Here is an 18,380-nt window from a genome sequence, read left to right as displayed (position 1 = left end):
ACCTAAAACCTTCTCTCTCTCTCTCTCTCTCTCCTGCCTTTTTTTTTCTGGATGCCCTATTTTGCATCAACTGTTGGAGATGCTCTAGTACACACTGTCGTGTTTATGGTCAAAGGGCAAGCAAAGCACAAATCCAAGTGCAAAAGTCCTCCAGGGCGACAAGTTATGCCAGCACACTATAGAAGTGTCAATCAGACATAATAGATGTTCATGAGCCACAAGATGATCATAACAACCCACTTCTACAGTTTTTAATGCAAAACTGACAGTCAAATTTCCACATGCAAGGATAAAAGAGCCAATGAACTGTGTACTACATAACAGGCACTTCAGATCTTGGGTGCTGCCACACTCACATCCAGAGTTCCCTACAGGCCGAGGCCAACAGTCCGGCCATCTCTCCGGCGCAGGCCTGCTACGTAGAGTTTCTCCAGGTCGGTGTCGAGCTCCTCCTGTTTCTTGACTTCCACTGGACCCTCCCCCTTGTTGACAGCCTTGTTCTCTTGAACCGAGGCAGAGGCATTGCTCTTCACACCCTACAATAGGCCATAGCCACCAAGGCACCCTCAGGCTCTAAGAAAGTGTTAGTGCATCACAGAGTAATTGTTGTTGCTCAGCTGAATTCAGGTCAGAATTTTATAATAAAATTATACATCTTCAAGGAATTACCATGAGTTTGTTGAATTTCTCTTGGCGTTCCCGATCAGAAAACAGATTCGAATCCCAGTGAGTGCTTGTCTGAGGCATTAGAATGAAGGTAAAAAATATGAAGCCAAAGTATGGTAATGCAGGAATAATGGAAGGAAAGAGGCAAAATAACAAATAGATGCTATCCGTGATATACCTCTGTAGGGTTACTCTTTTTATTGCCCCAAAGCAGCTTTTTCTTCTGGTCAATGGATAACCGCCCGGTTCCAACCCCAAATCCTAGAATGTTCTTCTTCACTGCAATTGAGCATGTAAGGAGGGGTCAATCATGCAAAACATTGCATAGCTCTGATCTGTCATGGAAGAGATTAACATCGTAGTCATACAATTGGACCATCATGGAACCAAAATTCTTGTGCTATCAGGGAGAAGTTCAGTCCAACAAATATACTATACCCATCGCACAAAGCCGCATCTTTAATAGGTGCCTCCATCAAATTTTAGAAAAAAACACAGAAGAAACTAAAGCAGCTAATGAGGACATAAATCCTTGAGATAATGCAACGATGGAAGAAAAAAATATTGACAACAAACTGAGGCAACTCACCTGATTCAGCAGCTTTCATTGCTACAACTTTTGCAGCGTTCAGATCATTCATGGTTTCGTCTTTATTTCCTGATGCAGAATTAACCAAAATTTTGTTTAAGGTCAAGAAGTCCATAATCTCATCTTAATAATAGAATAGTGCAGCGGTGTGTTCAGAATTAATAACAAGGAAAACAAAAATATATATTAACCAACCTCCTGAGGTATCCATTTCCATGTGCTGTGCATTTTCAACACCTGGACCAACAGAACTGAATAAGCTTCTTCTCTTCTCCCTAGTTTCTAGCTCAGGTTCTGCTGCACAGCTGCTTTTCTCAATTTCCTTGCCGCTTCTCTTCTTTAGAGCATCCTCCTGCTTGAACTTCTCCTTGTTTTTATTTTCCTTTTCTTCTGGATGCCTTCTGGTAGAGTTGGTTTCCTTTCTTAAATCAGCATCTTTGTCATACTCTGTGCCATCATGTCTAGGGTATTCACGTGGGGGCCCATGTTTTTCCTGATTCTTAGTCCTCTGCTCTCCCTTGACAGATTTGCCGCCATACTTGCTGCCAACATTTCTCCAATCACCATGTGATCTATCAGATGTGTCATCACGCTTTGAAGGATAATAGTAAGTGTCAGCCCTTGATTCCCGATCTGACCGAGAAGTTCTAGAATGGCTCCTGTCATTATCATCAGCTCGCTTATTATGATACCTCCTATAATCATCATGCCTCCTGGATTCACGAGGTGCTCCATAGGAATGCCTATCAGAATGCCTACCAAATTCATGACCTCTGCCTGGTCTGGCATGGTTAGAGTCATTCTGTAGAGCTGAGTTGTCTTTCCTTCCATTCTCACTCCCCTTAGAGTGGCCATCCTTGATTTCCACTGGACTGCGGCTCCTCCCACGTTTGGTGTCCATCCTGCACCCAGCAGCATCTATCAATTAAACAGCAATTCAACAGTTCAATAACATGCAGAATTAAATTGTTCTCCATTTATCATTACACAACACTATTAACACCTCCAGAATGTATATAATGCACTCCTAGGGGATACTGGGTGCATACTGTATGCACCAAAGGCTAGGGTGCAATCACCATGCACTGAAACTAATAAAAGTCACAACATATAGATTTTATTTATGCTAGATGTACTTCATGGACTACTTATGAATAAAATTTCAAGCACACCGCGAAGAAGTGAAAAATCCGATAACTTGATTTCTTACAAATGCTAGAATTTTCTTATTTGTTACTCTTAATACATAATAGTTGGAATTTCAAATGTTAATGGTAGAAGAGGAAAATCGGAAGTACATCTTTAGATTTTATCCCAGATTTTACAAGGATGGCAACTGCATCCTAAGCCTTTAGATTATACAATAGGGCCCTGGGGATACCTTCTAGTGAAGACTCAAAGTTAAAAAATTATTACATCCATCCGGCCTCACACTTCACTTACAAAGTTCAGTTGATTTGCCAGGGTTTTAGATGTCTGTGAAACAAGTGATGAGTATCTCAAATGGATTCCAAAAGGAATAACTAGGTGCTGCCTCTTCTACTTTCAATGAAAATAGATTCGGCATTGTACTCCCTCAAATTCTTCTTCCTCAAACGAAGTGGACTAGTCCAAGTTGGGGGATTTTTTAAGAAGGCAGGGGTACTGCTGATTCATTTCAGAGGACAATAATAATTGTTACAGAGAACAAATAAGCACCTGGAGCCCCAGGTGAGAGAAAAAAAGGATCAAAGAAGATTACTCGCAAACCAAGGGCTCATCGCCATGCACAGTTCCATCCCAAATAAAGGATCAAAGAAGATTACTCGCAAACCAAGGGCTCATCGCCATGCACAGTTCCATCCCAAATAAAGCTAAGCCACGCAGCAAGGATAATCATGCTTGATCTTCTCGACTAGCTGAGCTTCAGAGCAGGTGGTCTGGTCAAAGATACGCCTGCACTTCTCCTTCCAAATATGCCAGCAAACAAACGCAACATTTTGAATATGAAGCCAGTCAAGCGAGTTCAAGACAAATTCCCACCAGGCTGCAGCAGAGGGGTCTGGCTGCTCAGACCATATCGGACCAGTCACTTTTCGTGATCGGGGCAGTCGAGGATGAGGTGCACAGGCATTTCAGGCTCCAAGTTGGGGAATCAAGTAAAGAAGGAAGCAAAATAGTGCTGAAGTACAGAGTTATGTGCTTGGGCAGATGAGAGTCCAATAACAAAGGATAGGGGACTCGCCCTAGTGTAACAGCCAGCATGTTCTCATCCCAGAGGTGGAAGAGGCTACGAGGCTTACCAAGAGCTTTGATTATTCATCAATTGATCCAAACAAGATGCAGGCAGCACAGCTGCAGCCATTTAGAATGGACTTAGGTGAACAAAACTCTCCCTATCTTAAACTTTACCACACTATTCTTTCTGATTCCAACTCTTCCATTTTTTTTAACTTGACTGCTACTGCAGGCTTGATAGACTGCCACTGCGCCAAATCTAACAATGTAGTGATGTGGATAAATAAAAATTGGAATCCTATCCTAGTGAAGAGAATGGGATGGAGAAGTTATTAGAATTTACAACAAGGAGACAACGCCAATATCTAATCTCATATACTAAGTTGCTAATGAGTTGGATTTGCTAGGGGAGAGACGGTAGTACCTTGGGTAGTATATGTCCGATTTGAGCTCAAGCCAACCGCACCAAACATTTAGTACCACTATTTTGGCTAAAGTTTTGGTTGCCCATTTTTTGGCTAATGTTGGCAAGAAAAATGGACTAGAGTTGGCTATGGAGAACGAGCATGCCAAAATTTTGGCAGCCATCCAAGGAAAAGCCAAGATTTTGGTCATAACCAAAAATTAGTAAGGCTGCTTTTGGTGATTAACCAAACAGAATACTCAGGGACTCTGGGTCACAATAGCTGAGAGCTTAACAGGACTTCAGGAAAGCCTTAAAAAACAGTTGATTGCTGAGTAAGTAGCTCAGTTAGTAATATTTGTCGGGTTAGCTGCATTGGGTGGTTTCCCTAGAATATTCAGGTTATGTGACTGCACTGGCTGCTAAAATTGGTCTGCAAATTATGGGTGCCCAATGTAGTAAATTCCCCACATGATCAGTCTGGAGGACCAATACTGTATACTACAGCATTTGGTTTGTCACGGAACATTGCATCCACTTCTCGACATTTTGTTGTCAGAGGAATTCATCCCAAGGGGAATTGCCGCCAAACGTAATTCACTAGAAGAAATCGGTGCGGAAGTGCTCAAAACCCAACAACGCAGGCGTCAGGCTAACAACATCGTACCGGAAAACAGGCCGGCGAAAGGCAGCAGCTACTCACCCAAATACAACCCTCGCTAGCTCGCGGTTGCGCAGCGTGCTTGGATGCTTGGGGCGGCGGCGGGGCGGTGGTCGAAGCCAACCGGTGGTTCGCGACGCGGTGAGGCGGAGGCCGGGTACCGCGGTGGCTATGGCTGGGACCGCCCGCGGCTAGGGTTGGCTACGGTGGGGTGGGTCGATCGCGTCGCCCTTTGCGTTTGGGAGATTTTGGAAGACGGGGTGCGCTTTGCGTCTGGTTTTTTGCGGCTTTTCTGAGCGAACTGGGCCGGCCCATTCAGTTGTTGTACTGCGCTGTTCTTTTTTCGTTTCCTTTTCTTCAATTTTTTTTTGCTTTTCATATATTCACGAACTTACTAAAAAAAATGTTCCCAATAATAAAAATGATCGGTATTTCCAAATATGTTCTCAAAACTCAAAAAATATTCATGATTTCTAAAATTGTTCAAAAAATTATACATTATTCAGATTTGAAAAAATGTTCTCAAAATTAAAAAACAAAACTATTTGAAAGTTTTAAATATTCAAAAAATATTCTTTGTTTCCTTTTCCCAGAAATTAAAAATTATTAAGAATATCAAAATTTATTTGAAGTTTTCAATAAATGTATTTTTAAAAACGCATTCACTATTTCAAAATTACTCACATTTTTTAAAAATTGTACACTTTCTCAAAAAAATGAAATTTCAAAAAGTATCATAGAATCAAATTTTGTTCAGACAATGGGAACAAAAGGTTACAAAATTTGTGTCAGGTGCCGTTGCAGGCTATGGGGTTGTTCAACATGTTGGACAACTGAGGCAACAACACGAGCCTGATCCTCATGCGCCCTTCCTTAGTTCCTCTCTCCTCTGACAGGTGCCTCGCGCGGATCCACTACACCGGTGGCAGGCGGCTGAGGACGAGTAGCTCGTGCTCTGGCACGCATACAAGCTACTCGAGAAAATGTCTGAAGAAAAAATAGTCTTAAGGGAGAAGAGGGTTGACGTTGATGACTGAGTCCCACCTGTAATAACGACAAATATAATGGTCAAAGTTAATGGAGTTGACATTTTGTGCCACCCTGGGTTGGGCAGGCCTGTCATAATCCAGCTTTTTTCTAGTAACGCCTGTCATAATCCGGCTTAAACAACCCGAACCGGTAACTAACAAGAGTTGGTAGTTTTTAGCCAAAAATTAGAACCCATTTGATAGTTCTGCAGGAAAATTTGTAAAGTGGTAGTCCAGTTGGACGAGTGTTTTTTTTTTGTTAAATACTCAGCTTTTGAGTGCCCTCATTACGAGCGAGAAAGAAAAACCTGATGCTCTCCTGGATCGCTGAAGATGCAGAACCGAACAAAAATGCTTCGGAATGTGGTGAAAATAAAGACTGCTTTGGTGTTGAGGTGTTTCCCTTTTGGTTGTCATTTTGTTGTTGTGGACATTTAGCCCTAGACTTCCTTTTCGTTTATGTTTGTTTCTGCTGAGGTAGTACCCGCTGACCTCCGCGTGGGATGTGAAGAACGACAAAATGGAGCCAGGGCTGGGTGCCTTTTTCTTCAAAATTAACAAATCATATCAATGAGAATCTGAAATGACTCATCAAACATTGGTATACATTCATGCTCATGCCAGATATTACATGGTTTGCCGACAGGTAAGGATTTTACATGAGGAATCAAACATCTCCTATGACAAGACAAGCATGACAACATACAGTATGCTCAGGAGTGCACTTACATGTAATTGGAGTTTCAACTTCCAGAAATTTTGCAGCGAGGCGACTTCCAGAAAATCGTGTCATAATTTGACAGAAAGGAGAACTGCTATGAACCAGGATTTGACATATTGATTGAATGAGCGGTGAGAAGTTGGATGATTTCCATTTCATTTATTTCAGAAGTATTTGTACAATAATTGCGCTCTAAAGCAGGGGCAAGATGATGCTTCCTGGCAAATGTACTTGTATGGTAGCTGTAATCTAATCTGATGGGTGGGTATACAACTGTCCATCCATGGGAATTGTGGAGCCTGAGATCTTACTGAATCTGGCAGCCCTTGGTCTCTAGAGGGAACAGGGCGCAGGCAACTGCTGCAAGAAAGAGTACAAGATCGAAGACAAACACAGCTTCTTTCTGATGACAGCTCTCTAACAATCCTACAGCTATGAGTGGGGCAATCATGCCACCTATCCGGCCAAGAGAAGTCGCGACTCCCACTCCGGTGTTTCGACATGATGAAGGGTAGATCTGGACAAGAGTAATATGCAAGGAATAAGTGTTTGCCAGTTGTGTTCTACATTGCACATTTCTATGTATTTCTGACTAGTGAGTGCTAACTGTGTCAGATTAGCGCCAGAACGCATCATGACTCATGATCACTTAAAGTGAAGTACTATTGACCTATTTCTAATGTTATGGAGATGCGTCACTACATTGCAGCTTTTTATGTTGAAATGGATGCGGAGTTGTTCTCATTACCGGAGTTCTTTATCCTTCTTGGTACTGTATCACATAGTCCAAATATAATCAATATAGGAGAAGATTTAACAAATATAAAGATACGATGGAAAGTCATGGGGAATATGAAAATTGGTTGCAACTATTTCGTGTCATTATATCTTTAAAAAAATGAGAAACTTGTACTTGGCTACTAGCTAAATTATGTCCCTTGTTTGCTCGTAGACAGTGACATTGCAATTTCAATTTTCAAGCCTGGATTACCAGTTGGTGATCACATAAGTTAACATATCATCATATACAATGATACTACAGATATATGTACTAACCTCAGGGCCGTAAATATAGAGAACAGCATAACTTCCTGTGATACAAGTCCGGGCACTGAATAGAAGGACGGTTGCTAAACCTTCTTCTAGAGGTGCAGCAAGTGGTGCGACGGAAAGAAGGCACAGAAAAGCAAACGCTCCCATTGACAGTTTGCGACCAACTTTATCAACCAATAGAGCCGCCAAAATCAGACCAGGAAATTCTGTCATGGAATAAACCAAAGCTTTAGCTATTTAATTAACAAATCTTATTGATTTAGGAAATGGTATTGTTCCAGTAATCCTGAAACCAGTTTTTAATCCAAACATTCAGAGATTAAACAGGTATAGGACGAAGACATTTCCAAATCAAGAGCAATACTCTATCTCCCACCCCCTCGAATATCTACTATTTTTTAGATTACTCATTGATATCTAATTGTATACACTTGTCTGTGCATGCAAATGAGCTGTGACAGCAAGGTCTATGATCACATTTGTTAACCAAACTCGGTGAATCAATGGTAGAAATAGATAGATAAAAAAATGAATACAAGATTTAAGATAATAATTGGCTATTTGTCAGAAGCTTTTTACGCACTTACCTGCAATACTTGTCACCAGGACATCTCTGTAGAGTCTGGCATCATTTTGCTGCCACAAATGCATTCCAACAGGTCCACATCTCCTTGGACCATTGCTTAGTTCCGATGTTAGCAATACTATACCATAGTAAGCAAAACAAAATGCAAAGTAGACAAACCAAAGAAGAAGTGTAGATCTAATCAGGCTTCGTGACACAAGTGTACGGAATGCATTGATAGATCTGGATATAGAGGAGCTCATGCAAACGTCAGTTGCAGCACTATCTTGTGAAAGAATCAGTGGTACTATTGTCTCCGCACCAACAACATCATCAGACCTTCTTTGTGGGGCAACTATTAAGATGCCAGAGGGCAGGGCCATGTTGTTCATTATTGATATTCTCTCCAAAATAAATTGAGCATCAGCTGTTCTACCTCTTGAGCAGAGGTACCGTGGTGATTCAGGCGTCATACCGTAGAAAATAAGCAGAATGAAACATGGTGTGGAAGACAACGCTATCAACCACCTCCATCCAAGTACTGGCATGATAGCCTGCAATAAGCATAGATGTCTTGAGTAGTTCCAATTTCCAACCATATTTGTGTCTCCTCTGGTTAAAGTGCTGATTCTTAATGATGGGAAATAACTTTTAACTAACAGAGAAAATACATGGAAAACATTCTGAAGTGTACTATACGGCACATTAAACATTACTGTTAAGATCCAGGAGGCTAGGATTACTATTAAACAAGTCACCCTTTTACTGTTAAATAGTTATTCTCTAGGATACTTTCCTGCTTATAATATTAAAAGAATAAAACCTAGAATAACACTAATAAATAGTGTAGACTGACAAATATGTGAAATTGTAAATTGACAGCAAACTGATAATTGGGCACTAAAGGGCAGGGAAATTAAAAAAAAATACCCATGCAATAAGAGCCTGAAGGATTGTTCCAAAACTCCAGGTACAATGGAAGACAACCACCCAAGTACCCCTGTTTGCAGCAGGAACAAACTCTAGGAACCAAGTACCAAGAACATGACCAGCACCCAATCCCATACCGACAATAAAGCGGAGGGTTAATAGGCACATGTAGTTAGGTGACAAAGCACTGAGAAAACCAAATATGCCAGTGACAACCGCGGTGAATAGAAAACCAATCCTGACGATGAAAAGAATAAAATAAAACAATCTGTTAAATTTGTTTTGGGGAATCAAATACAGACATTATGAAGTGCAACATGAATCTTCAGTTCCTTTTTTCCCTCAATAATTCAAGATGAACTTCAGTATCATTTGTACTTAGCTACACTTCTTCAAGAAAGAAGCTTGCTTTGCTTCACAGAATAAATTCACCATAATATTCCCCTAAAGTTTACTTCGTATAGATGATGCATATGTATGCATTGTTTTTATTACCACAGGTGGGAGTTTGCATTCAGGGGGATAAGTTATTCTGATTTGGTTAATCCCGCAGAAACGAAAAATATCTCCGGAAATTTGTCGCTCTGACTGACAAAAGCCAATTGGTAGTTCATGATATATACTGAATAAACCAAAAAATGTTTGTCAGATTGTTTAGTATCATGCATCTGAGTTACTGTACATGGCATGTTATAAATAGTACTGGTGAATATATCCCCCCCCTAATTCAGCAGGAAAAATGTACTATGGGGTAGCATCTACAGATAAATTTTTTTGTTTGTTCACTGATTTCAATCTGTATATTTGAAATATCCAAAACACCATATATTTGTGAACAGAGGGGGTATGTAATTTAGCCACAACCCACAGGCATTTTATGGCCTTGAAAGATTTGCAAGATCCAGGTTTGCTGGCTTGGACCATTCAATTCGAATTTAGAAGAGGGCAGATACTACAATTACTTATCAAGAGCCAAAGCACGCCCGACCTTCTGCCATATGAGTCTGAGATGACGCCCCCGAGGCAACCCCCGATGATCATCCCGGCGAAGACGACGCTGGTGATGAGCCCCTCCTGCTGGCCCGAGATTCCCCACTCGTCCTTCACGGATGGGCCGACGAAGGACAGCATCATGATCTCCATGGCCTCCGCGGTCCAGCCCACGCCGGCGTAGGCCAGCACCAGCGCCTGGAACCTCCCGAAGCCCACCTGGGACAGCGCGTCGTCCGTCGTGTAGTAGCCGCACTCCCCGCCCCTAGCCTCGCCTCCCGCCATTCCCTTCCAAAGAAACCGGCAGGGCGGTGCGCGGCCGTAGACTGGCGGGAGATTTCGGCGCAAGCGCCGCCGCGCCGGTGGGGGAAGAGGCGCGACTCGCTGGGGGCAGGGGAGGTTGGGTACGGACTATGGAGCCGTAGGTGAGGGCGCCCAGTGCTGTCAGCCTATCATTTGTGTCTGGCGATGGGAAGGGCGTTGACTCCGAACGGCTGCCAACAGAATGGCCACGGAAACGGACAAGTAAAAGCATTCAAACAATTCTGAATTCCCTTTGTGATAAACATTGATAAATATCTCACACGCGGCACAATTTTTGTGACAAACATTGATGAGTATCTCACATGCGACACAATTTCGTGATGAAATGATATTCATGGAGGTATTGAGCAAAAACAATAAAATTGATGCTCCAAAAACGCCATTTTATCATGAATTTTTGCACACAGATAAACACATCCATTCAGAATTTTTTGAATTTTTTACATTTTTTAATTTTACTATTCATCCAGGTTCACGTGAGTTTGGGATTAGAAGAGCGCTTTCTCATAGAAATATATAAAAATAGAATAACAGCAAAGCTGGAAAAATTCTCACATTAAGAGCATCTACAACCGGACCCCCGCTCCCCCTGAACATCCGCGTGGACAGCCCGGACACTGCTCGGATCTAGAAACGCCACCTAATCGGACTCCTCGAAACCAGCTGATATGTCTCGGCTATCTGGCGCCTCTCATATTCAGTCCATATGTGGGGCGGATATGGGGCGACTCGGAAAGCCAGGGCGCGTCTGCCACATTGGACCGATCCATCTCGACCCTACAAAATCCCATCACTATCCCCATCTCGAACAAGACCCTAGCCATGTATCTCACTCCATTCTACTTTCAGTCTACTCCGCTGTAACGCCCTCGATGCGCACGTGTCGAAGCACGACTTAGAGGCATAACCGCATTGAAAGCAATGTCGTAAGTGAGGTAATTTTCACAAGAACCCATGTAATACATGAGGGAAAGAGATACATAGTTGGCTTACAATCGCCACTTCACACAATACATGAATAAAGCATTACATCATCCAGATACACACAAGGTCCGACTACGGAACCAAAATAAAAGAAGACTACCCCAAATGCTACACAGATCCCCGATCGTCCCAACTGGGCTCCACTACTGATCGACTGAAACGAAACAACACGAAGAACAAGATCTTCATCGAGCTCCTCCTGAGCTCAGCTGCGTCACCTGCACGATATCATCGGCACCTGCAAACTGGTTTTGGAAGTATTTGTGAGTCACGGGGACTCAGCAATCTCACACCCTCGCGATCAAGACTATTTAAGCTTATAGATAGGGTAAAAGGTATGAGGTGGAGCTGCAGCAAGCGACTAGCATATATGGTGGCTAACATACGCAAATGAGAGCGAGAAGAGAGGGCAAAACACGTTCGAGAAATCTATGATCAAGAAGTGATCCTAGAACAACCTACGTCAAGTATAACTCCAACACCGTGTTCACTTCCCGGACTTCGCCGAGAAGAGACCATCATGGTTACACACGCGGTTGATGCATTTTAATTAAGATCAACTTCAGGTTTTCTACAACCGGACATTAACAAATTTCCATCTGCCCATAACCACGGGCACGGCTTTCAAAAGTTCAAATCCCTGCAGGGGTGTCCCAACTTAGCCCATCACAAGCTCTCACGGTCAATGAAGGATATTCTTTCTCCCAAGACACTCCAATCAGACTCGGCATCCCGGTTACAAGACATCCTCGACAATGGTAAAACAAGTCCAGCCACCCAGATGTGCCAACAAATCCCGATATCTCGTTCTCAAGGCACACCGGATGAGCAAGACGTCGGGTGGGCCAGCCCAGAGTTGCCCCTGGTAGCTCCGGACATCGCTCAGTTTGGGCCAACACTTAGACAATCACTGGCCCGGGGGGGTTAAAATAAAGATGACCCTTGGGCTGGCCTAACCCAAGGGAAAAAGAGGCTAGGTGGCGAATGGTAAAATCAAGGTTGGGCCTTGCTGGAGGAGTTTTATTCAAGGCGAACTGTCAAGGGGTTCCCATTATAACCCAACCGTGTAAGGAACACAAAATCCGGGAACATAACACCGATATGACGGAAACTAGGGCGGCAAGAGTGGAACAAAACACCAGGCATAAGGCCGAGCCTTCCACCCTTTACCAAGTATATAGATGCATTAATTAAATAAGAGATATTGTGATATCCCAACAAAATATCCATGTTCCAACAAGGAACAAACTCCAATCTTCACCTGCAACTAACAACACTATAAGAGGGGCTGAGCAAAGCGGTAACATAGCCAAACAACGGTTTTCTAGGACAAGGTGGGTTAGAGGCTTGGCTTAGCAATATGAGAGGCATGATAAGCAAGTGGTAGGTATCGCAGCATAGGCATAGCAAAAGAGCGAGCAACTAGCAAGCAAAGATAGAAGTGATTTTGAGGGTATGGTCATCTTGCCTGAAATTCCGCAAGGAAGAAGAACGAGACCATGAAGAAGACAAACGGACGTAGTCGAACGGTTCCTCACAAACGCGACGTTATCGGAACCAACCCGAAGAAGCAACACCGGAAAGAAGCACACAACATAGTAAACAACCAACACATGAACATGGCATGATATGCGGGATGCGGTATGCGATGCATATGCATGATTTGGAAAGGAATGATTGAATCTGGCCTCAACTTGGAAATCTAAGAGTGCCACTGGAAAGGGGAGTTGATTTCGGTTGAAATCGATATAAAGATCACCAGAATCAGATGCATGGTTTGGAAATGGTAAGCAAAACAAATATGGCACCGGTCTGCGATAAACAGCAAGTAGCCTTCTAAATGCATCAAGACCAACAAGCTACAGCACTCTAACATAGCAAAAAAATACATGGCAAAGATCCACTCATGATGCTTGACAAAAGATGAACACTGAGCTATGGCTAATTCACTCAATAGCAAGCTCAAACAGGCATGGCAAAAATGCAAAAGATAACGGGTTTCAGACTTAGTGAAATTAACAGCAAGTCAGAAATTTATCATCAGGAAGCAATCTTTAGAGCATGAAAACTACATGCTACAGGTGTTGGAAATATGCCCTAGAGGCAATAATAAATTAGTTATTATTATATTTCCTTGTTCATGATAATCGTTTATTATCCATGCTATAATTGTATTGATAGGAAACTCAGATACATGTGTGGATACATAGACAACACCATGTCCCTAGTAAGCCTCTAGTTGACTAGCTCGTTGATCAATAGATGGTTACGGTTTCCTAACCATGGACATTGAATGTCATTGATAACGGGATCACATCATTAGGAGAATGATGTGATGGACAAGACCCAATCCTAAGCATAGCACTAGATCGTGTAGTTCATATGCTATAGCTTTTCTAATGTCAAGTATCATTTCCTTAGACCATGAGATTGTGCAACTCCCGGATACCGTAGGAATGCTTTGGGTGTATCAAACGTCACAACGTAACTGGGTGACTATAAAGGTGCATTACAGGTATCTCTGAAAGTGTCTGTTGGGTTGGCACGAATCGAGACTGGGATTTGTCACTCCGTGTAAGCGGAGAGGTATCTCTGGGCCCACTCGGTAGGACATCATCATATGCGCAATGTGACCAAGGAGTTGATCACGGGATGATGTGTTACGGAACGAGTAAAGAGACTTGCCGGTAACGAGATTGAACTAGGTATCGGTATACCGACGATCGAATCCCGGGCAAGTAACATACCGATAGACAAAGGGAATTGTATACGGGATTGATTAAGTCCTTGACATCGTGGTTCATCCGATGAGATCATCGTGGAACATGTGGGAGCCATCATGGGTATCCAGATCCCGCTGTTGGTTATTGACTGGAGAACGTCTCGGTCATGTCTGCATGTCTCCCGAACCCGTAGGGTCTACACACTTAAGGTTCGGTGACGCTAGGGTTGTAGAGATATTAGTATGCGGTAACCCGAAAGTTGTTCGGAGTCCCGGATGAGATCCCGGACGTCACGAGGAGTTCCGGAATGGTCCGGAGGTAAAGAATTATATATAGGAAGTGCTATTTCGGCCATCGGGACAAGTTTCGGGGTCATCGGTATTGTACCGGGACCACCGGAAGGGTCCCGGGGGTCCACCGGGTGGGGCCACCTGCCCCGGGGGGCCACATGGGCTGTAGGGGGTGTGCCTTGGCCTATATGGGCCAAGGGCACCAGCCCCAAGAGGCCCATGCGCCAAGAGAGAAAAAAAAGGGGGGAGAGTCCTACAAGGGGAAGGCACCTCCGAGGTGCCTTGGGGAGGATGGACTCCTCCCCACCCTTGGCCGCACCCTTCCTTGGAGGAAGGGGCAAGGGCTGCGCCTCCCCCTCTCCCTTGGCCCTATATATAGTGGGGAAAAGGAGGAGCAAACCAATCTAAGGCCTGGCGCCTCCCTCTCCCTCCCGTGACACATCTTCCTCCTCCCGCAGCGCTTAGCGAAGCCCTGTTGGAATCCCGCTAATTCCACCACGCCGTCGTGCTGCTGGATCTCCATCAACCTCTCCCTCCTCCTTGCTGGATCAAGGCATGGGAGACGTCTCCGTTCCGTACGTGTGTTGAACGCGGAGGTGCCGTCCGTTCGGCGCTAGGATCATCGGTGATTTGAATCACGACGAGTACGACTCCATCAACCCCGTTCTCTTGAACGCTTCCGCGCGCGATCTACAAGGGTATGTAGATCCAATCCTCCCTCATTGCTAGATGACTCCATAGATTGATCTTGGTGACACGTAGGAAAATTTTGAATTTATGCTACGTTCCCCAACAGTGGCATCATGAGCTAGGTCTATTGCGTAGATTCTATGCACGAGTAGAACACAAAGTAGTTGTGGGCGTTGATTTTGTTCAATATGCTTGCCGTTACTAGTCTTATCTTTATTCGGCGGCATCGTGGGATGAAGCGGCCCGGACCGACCTTACACGTATTCTTACGTGAGACTGATTCCACCGACTGACATGCACTAGTTGCATAAGGTGGCTGGCGGGTGTCTGTCTCTCCTACTTTAGTCGGATCGGATTCGATGAAAAGGGTCCTTATGAAGGGTAAATAGCAATTGGCATATCACGTTGTGGTTTTGCGTAGGTAAGAAACGTTCTTGCTAGAAACCCATAGCAGCCACGTAAAACATGCAAACAACAATTAGAGGACGTCTAACTTGTTTTTGCAGGGTATGCTATGTGATGTGATATGGCCAAAAGGATGTGATGAATGATATATGTAATGTATGAGATTGATCATGTTCTTGTAATAGATGATCATGGAGCCCCAAGATGGAGATCAAAGGAGCTACATGATATTGGCCATATCATGTCACTATTTGATTGCATATGATGTTTATCATGTTTATACATCTTATTTGCTTAGAACGACGGTAGTAAATAAGATGATCCCTCATTAAAATTTCAAGAAGTGTTCTCCCCTAACTGTGCACCGTTGCTACAGTTCGTCGTTTCGAAGCACCACGTGATGATCGGGTGTGATAGATCCTTACGTTCACATACAACGGGTGTAAGACAGATTTACACAGCAAAAACACTTAGGGTTAACTTGACGAGCCTAGCATGTGCATAGACATGGCCTCGGAACACAGAAGACCGAAAGGTCGAGCATGAGTCGTATAGAAGACACGATCAACATGAAGATGTTCACCGACGTTGACTAGTCCGTCTCACGTGATGATCGGACACGGCCTAGTTCACTCGGATCATGTAATCACTTAGATGACTAGAGGGATGTCTATCTAAGTGGGAGTTCATAAGATGAACTTAATTATCCTGAACATAGTCAAAAGGATTTTGCAAATTATGTCGTATCTCACGCTATAGTTCTACTGTTTAGATATGATCCTAGAGAAAAAAAAATTAGTTGAAAGTTGATAGTAGCAATTATGCGGACTAGGTCCGTAAACTGAGGATTGTCCTCATTGCTTCATAGAAGGCCTATGTCCTTAATGCACCGCTCAAGTGTGCTGAACCTCGAACGTTGTCTGTGGATGTTGCGAACATCTGACATACACATTTTGATAACTACATGATAGTTCAGTTAAACGGTTTAGAGTTGAGGCACCAAAGACGTTTTTGAAACGTCACGAAACATATGAGATGTTTTGAGGGCTGAAATTGGAATTTCAAGCTCGTGCCCACGTCAAAAGGTATAAGACCTCCGACGATTTTCTTAGCCTGCAAACTAAGGGAGAAAAGCTCAATTGTTGAGCTTGTGCTCAAATTGTCTGAGTACAACAATCGCTTGAATCAAGTGGGAGTTGATCTTCCAGATGAGATAGTGATGTTTCTCCGAAGTCATTACCACCAAGCTGCTAGAGCTTCGTGATGAACTATAATATATCAGGGACATATATGATGATCCTTGAGATATTTGTGATGTTTGACACCACAAAAGTAGAAATCAAGAAGGAGCATCAATTGTTGATGGTTGGTGAAACCACTAGTTTCAAGAAGGGCAAGGGAACAAAGGGATACTTCATGAAACGGCAATTCAGCTGCTGCTCTAGTGAAGAAACCCAAGGTTGAACCCAAACCCGAGACTGAGTGCTTCTGTAATAAGGGGAACAGCCACTGGAGCAGAATTACCCTAGATACTTGGTAGATGAGAAGGCTGGCAAGGTCGATAGAAGTATATTGGATATACATTGTGTTGATGTGTACTTTACTAGTACTCCTAGTAGCACCAGGGTATTAGATATCGGTTCAGTTGCTAAGTGTTAGTAACTCGAAATAAAAGCTATGGAATAAAACGGAGACTAGCTAAAGGTGAGCTGACGATATGTGTTGGAAGTGTTTCCAGGGTTGATATGATCAAGCATCGCACGCGCCCTCTACCATCGAGATTGGTATTAAAACCTAAATAATTGTTATTTGGTGTTTGCGTTGAGCATAGACATGATTGGATTATGTCTATCGCAATACGGTTATTCATTTAAAGAGAATAATGGTTACTCTGTTTATTTGAATAATACCTTCAATGGTCTTACACCTAAAATGAATGGTTTATTGAATCTCGATCGTAGTGATACACATGTTCATGCCAAAAGATAGTAATGATAGTACCACCTACTTGTGGCACTGCCACGTAAGTCATATCGGTATAAAACGCATGAAGAAGCTCCATGTTGATGGATCTTTGGGCTCACTCGTTTTTGAAAAGTTTGGGACATGCGAACCATGTCTATTGGTATATATGCATGAAGAAACTCCATGCAAATGGACCGTTTTGTACTCGCTTGATTTTGAATCACTTGAGGCATGCAAATCATACCACATGGGCAAGATGACTGAAAGCCTCGGTTTCAGTAAAATGGAACTAGAAAGCAAATTGTTGGAAGTAATACATTTTGATGTGTGCAGTCCAATGAGTGCTGAGGCATGTAGTGGATATCGTTATGTTCTTACTTCACAGATGATTTGAGTAGATGTTGAGTATATTTACTTGATGAATCACGAGTCTGAATTATTGAAAGGTTCAAGTAATTTCAGTGTGAAGTTGAAAGATCGTCGTGATAAGAGGATAAAAATATCTATGATATGATCATAGAGATGAATATCTGAGTTACGAGTTTGGCACGGAATTAAGACATTGTGGAAATTGTTTCACAACTAATACAGCCTGGAACACCATAGTGTGATGGTGTGTCCGAACATCATAACAACACCCTATTAGATATGATGCATACCATGATGTTTCTTATCGAATTACCACGATAGTTTATGGGTTAGGCATTAGAGACAACCACATTCACTTTAAATAGGGCACCACGTAATTCCGATGATATGACACCGTATGAACTATGGTTTAGAGAAACCTAAGCTGTCATTTCTTAAAAGTTTGGGACTGCGACGCTTATGTGAAAAAGTTTCAGGCTGATAAGCTCGAACCCAAAGCGGATAAATGCATCTTCATAGGACACCCAAAATAGTTGGGTATACCTCCTGTCTCAGATCCGAAAGCAATAAGGGATTGTTTCTAGAATCGGGTCCTTTCTCGAGGAAAAGTTTCTCTCGAAAGAATTGAGTGGGAGGATGGTGGAGACTTGATGAGGTTATTGAACCGTCTCTTCAACTAGTGTGTGGCAGGGCACAGGAAGTTGTTCCTGTGGCACCTACACCAATTGAAGTGGAAGCTTATGATGGTGATCATGAAACTTCGGATCAAGTCACTCCCAAAACTCGTAGGATGACAAGGATGCATAC

The 18,380-nt window shown here is 43.0% G+C and overlaps 2 protein-coding genes across 4 annotated transcripts; both read right to left on the bottom strand.

Moving 5' to 3' along the window:
* Window positions 1-69: 69 nt before the first annotated feature.
* LOC125528958 (uncharacterized) lies at window positions 70-4,807 on the bottom strand. Of its 3 annotated transcripts, none has more exons than XM_087543544.1 (6): window positions 4,543-4,807; window positions 1,451-2,157; window positions 1,256-1,324; window positions 845-945; window positions 670-738; window positions 70-573 (listed from the first exon to the last, which is right to left on the bottom strand). In XM_087543544.1, the coding sequence occupies exons 2-6, from the start codon at window positions 2,154-2,156 to the stop codon at window positions 85-87; spliced, it is 1,434 nt and encodes a 477-aa protein (XP_087399670.1). In that variant the 5' UTR covers window position 2,157; window positions 4,543-4,807; the 3' UTR covers window positions 70-84. The 3 variants fall into 3 exon arrangements, with proteins under 3 accessions (XP_087399670.1, XP_048549335.1, XP_048549336.1); XM_048693378.2 differs by having other exon boundaries at window positions 4,579-4,807; XM_048693379.2 differs by having other exon boundaries at window positions 137-536; window positions 4,579-4,806.
* Window positions 4,808-6,405: 1,598 nt separating this feature from the next.
* Window positions 6,406-10,303, bottom strand: LOC147984420 (organic cation/carnitine transporter 7-like). Its single transcript, XM_087543543.1, has 5 exons — window positions 9,822-10,303; window positions 8,834-9,071; window positions 7,926-8,457; window positions 7,342-7,544; window positions 6,406-6,802 (listed from the first exon to the last, which is right to left on the bottom strand). Exons 1-5 carry the CDS (start codon window positions 10,106-10,108, stop codon window positions 6,593-6,595), a joined length of 1,470 nt encoding a protein of 489 aa, XP_087399669.1. The 5' UTR covers window positions 10,109-10,303; the 3' UTR covers window positions 6,406-6,592.
* Window positions 10,304-18,380: the final 8,077 nt, after the last annotated feature.

This window comes from Triticum urartu, chromosome 2A (assembly GCF_056163025.1).
Source record: "Triticum urartu cultivar PI428250 chromosome 2A, HENAU_Tu73, whole genome shotgun sequence".
In the NCBI taxonomy this organism is placed as follows: Eukaryota; Viridiplantae; Streptophyta; class Magnoliopsida; order Poales; family Poaceae; genus Triticum; species Triticum urartu.
This window is presented reverse-complemented; position numbering and strand designations above follow the sequence as displayed.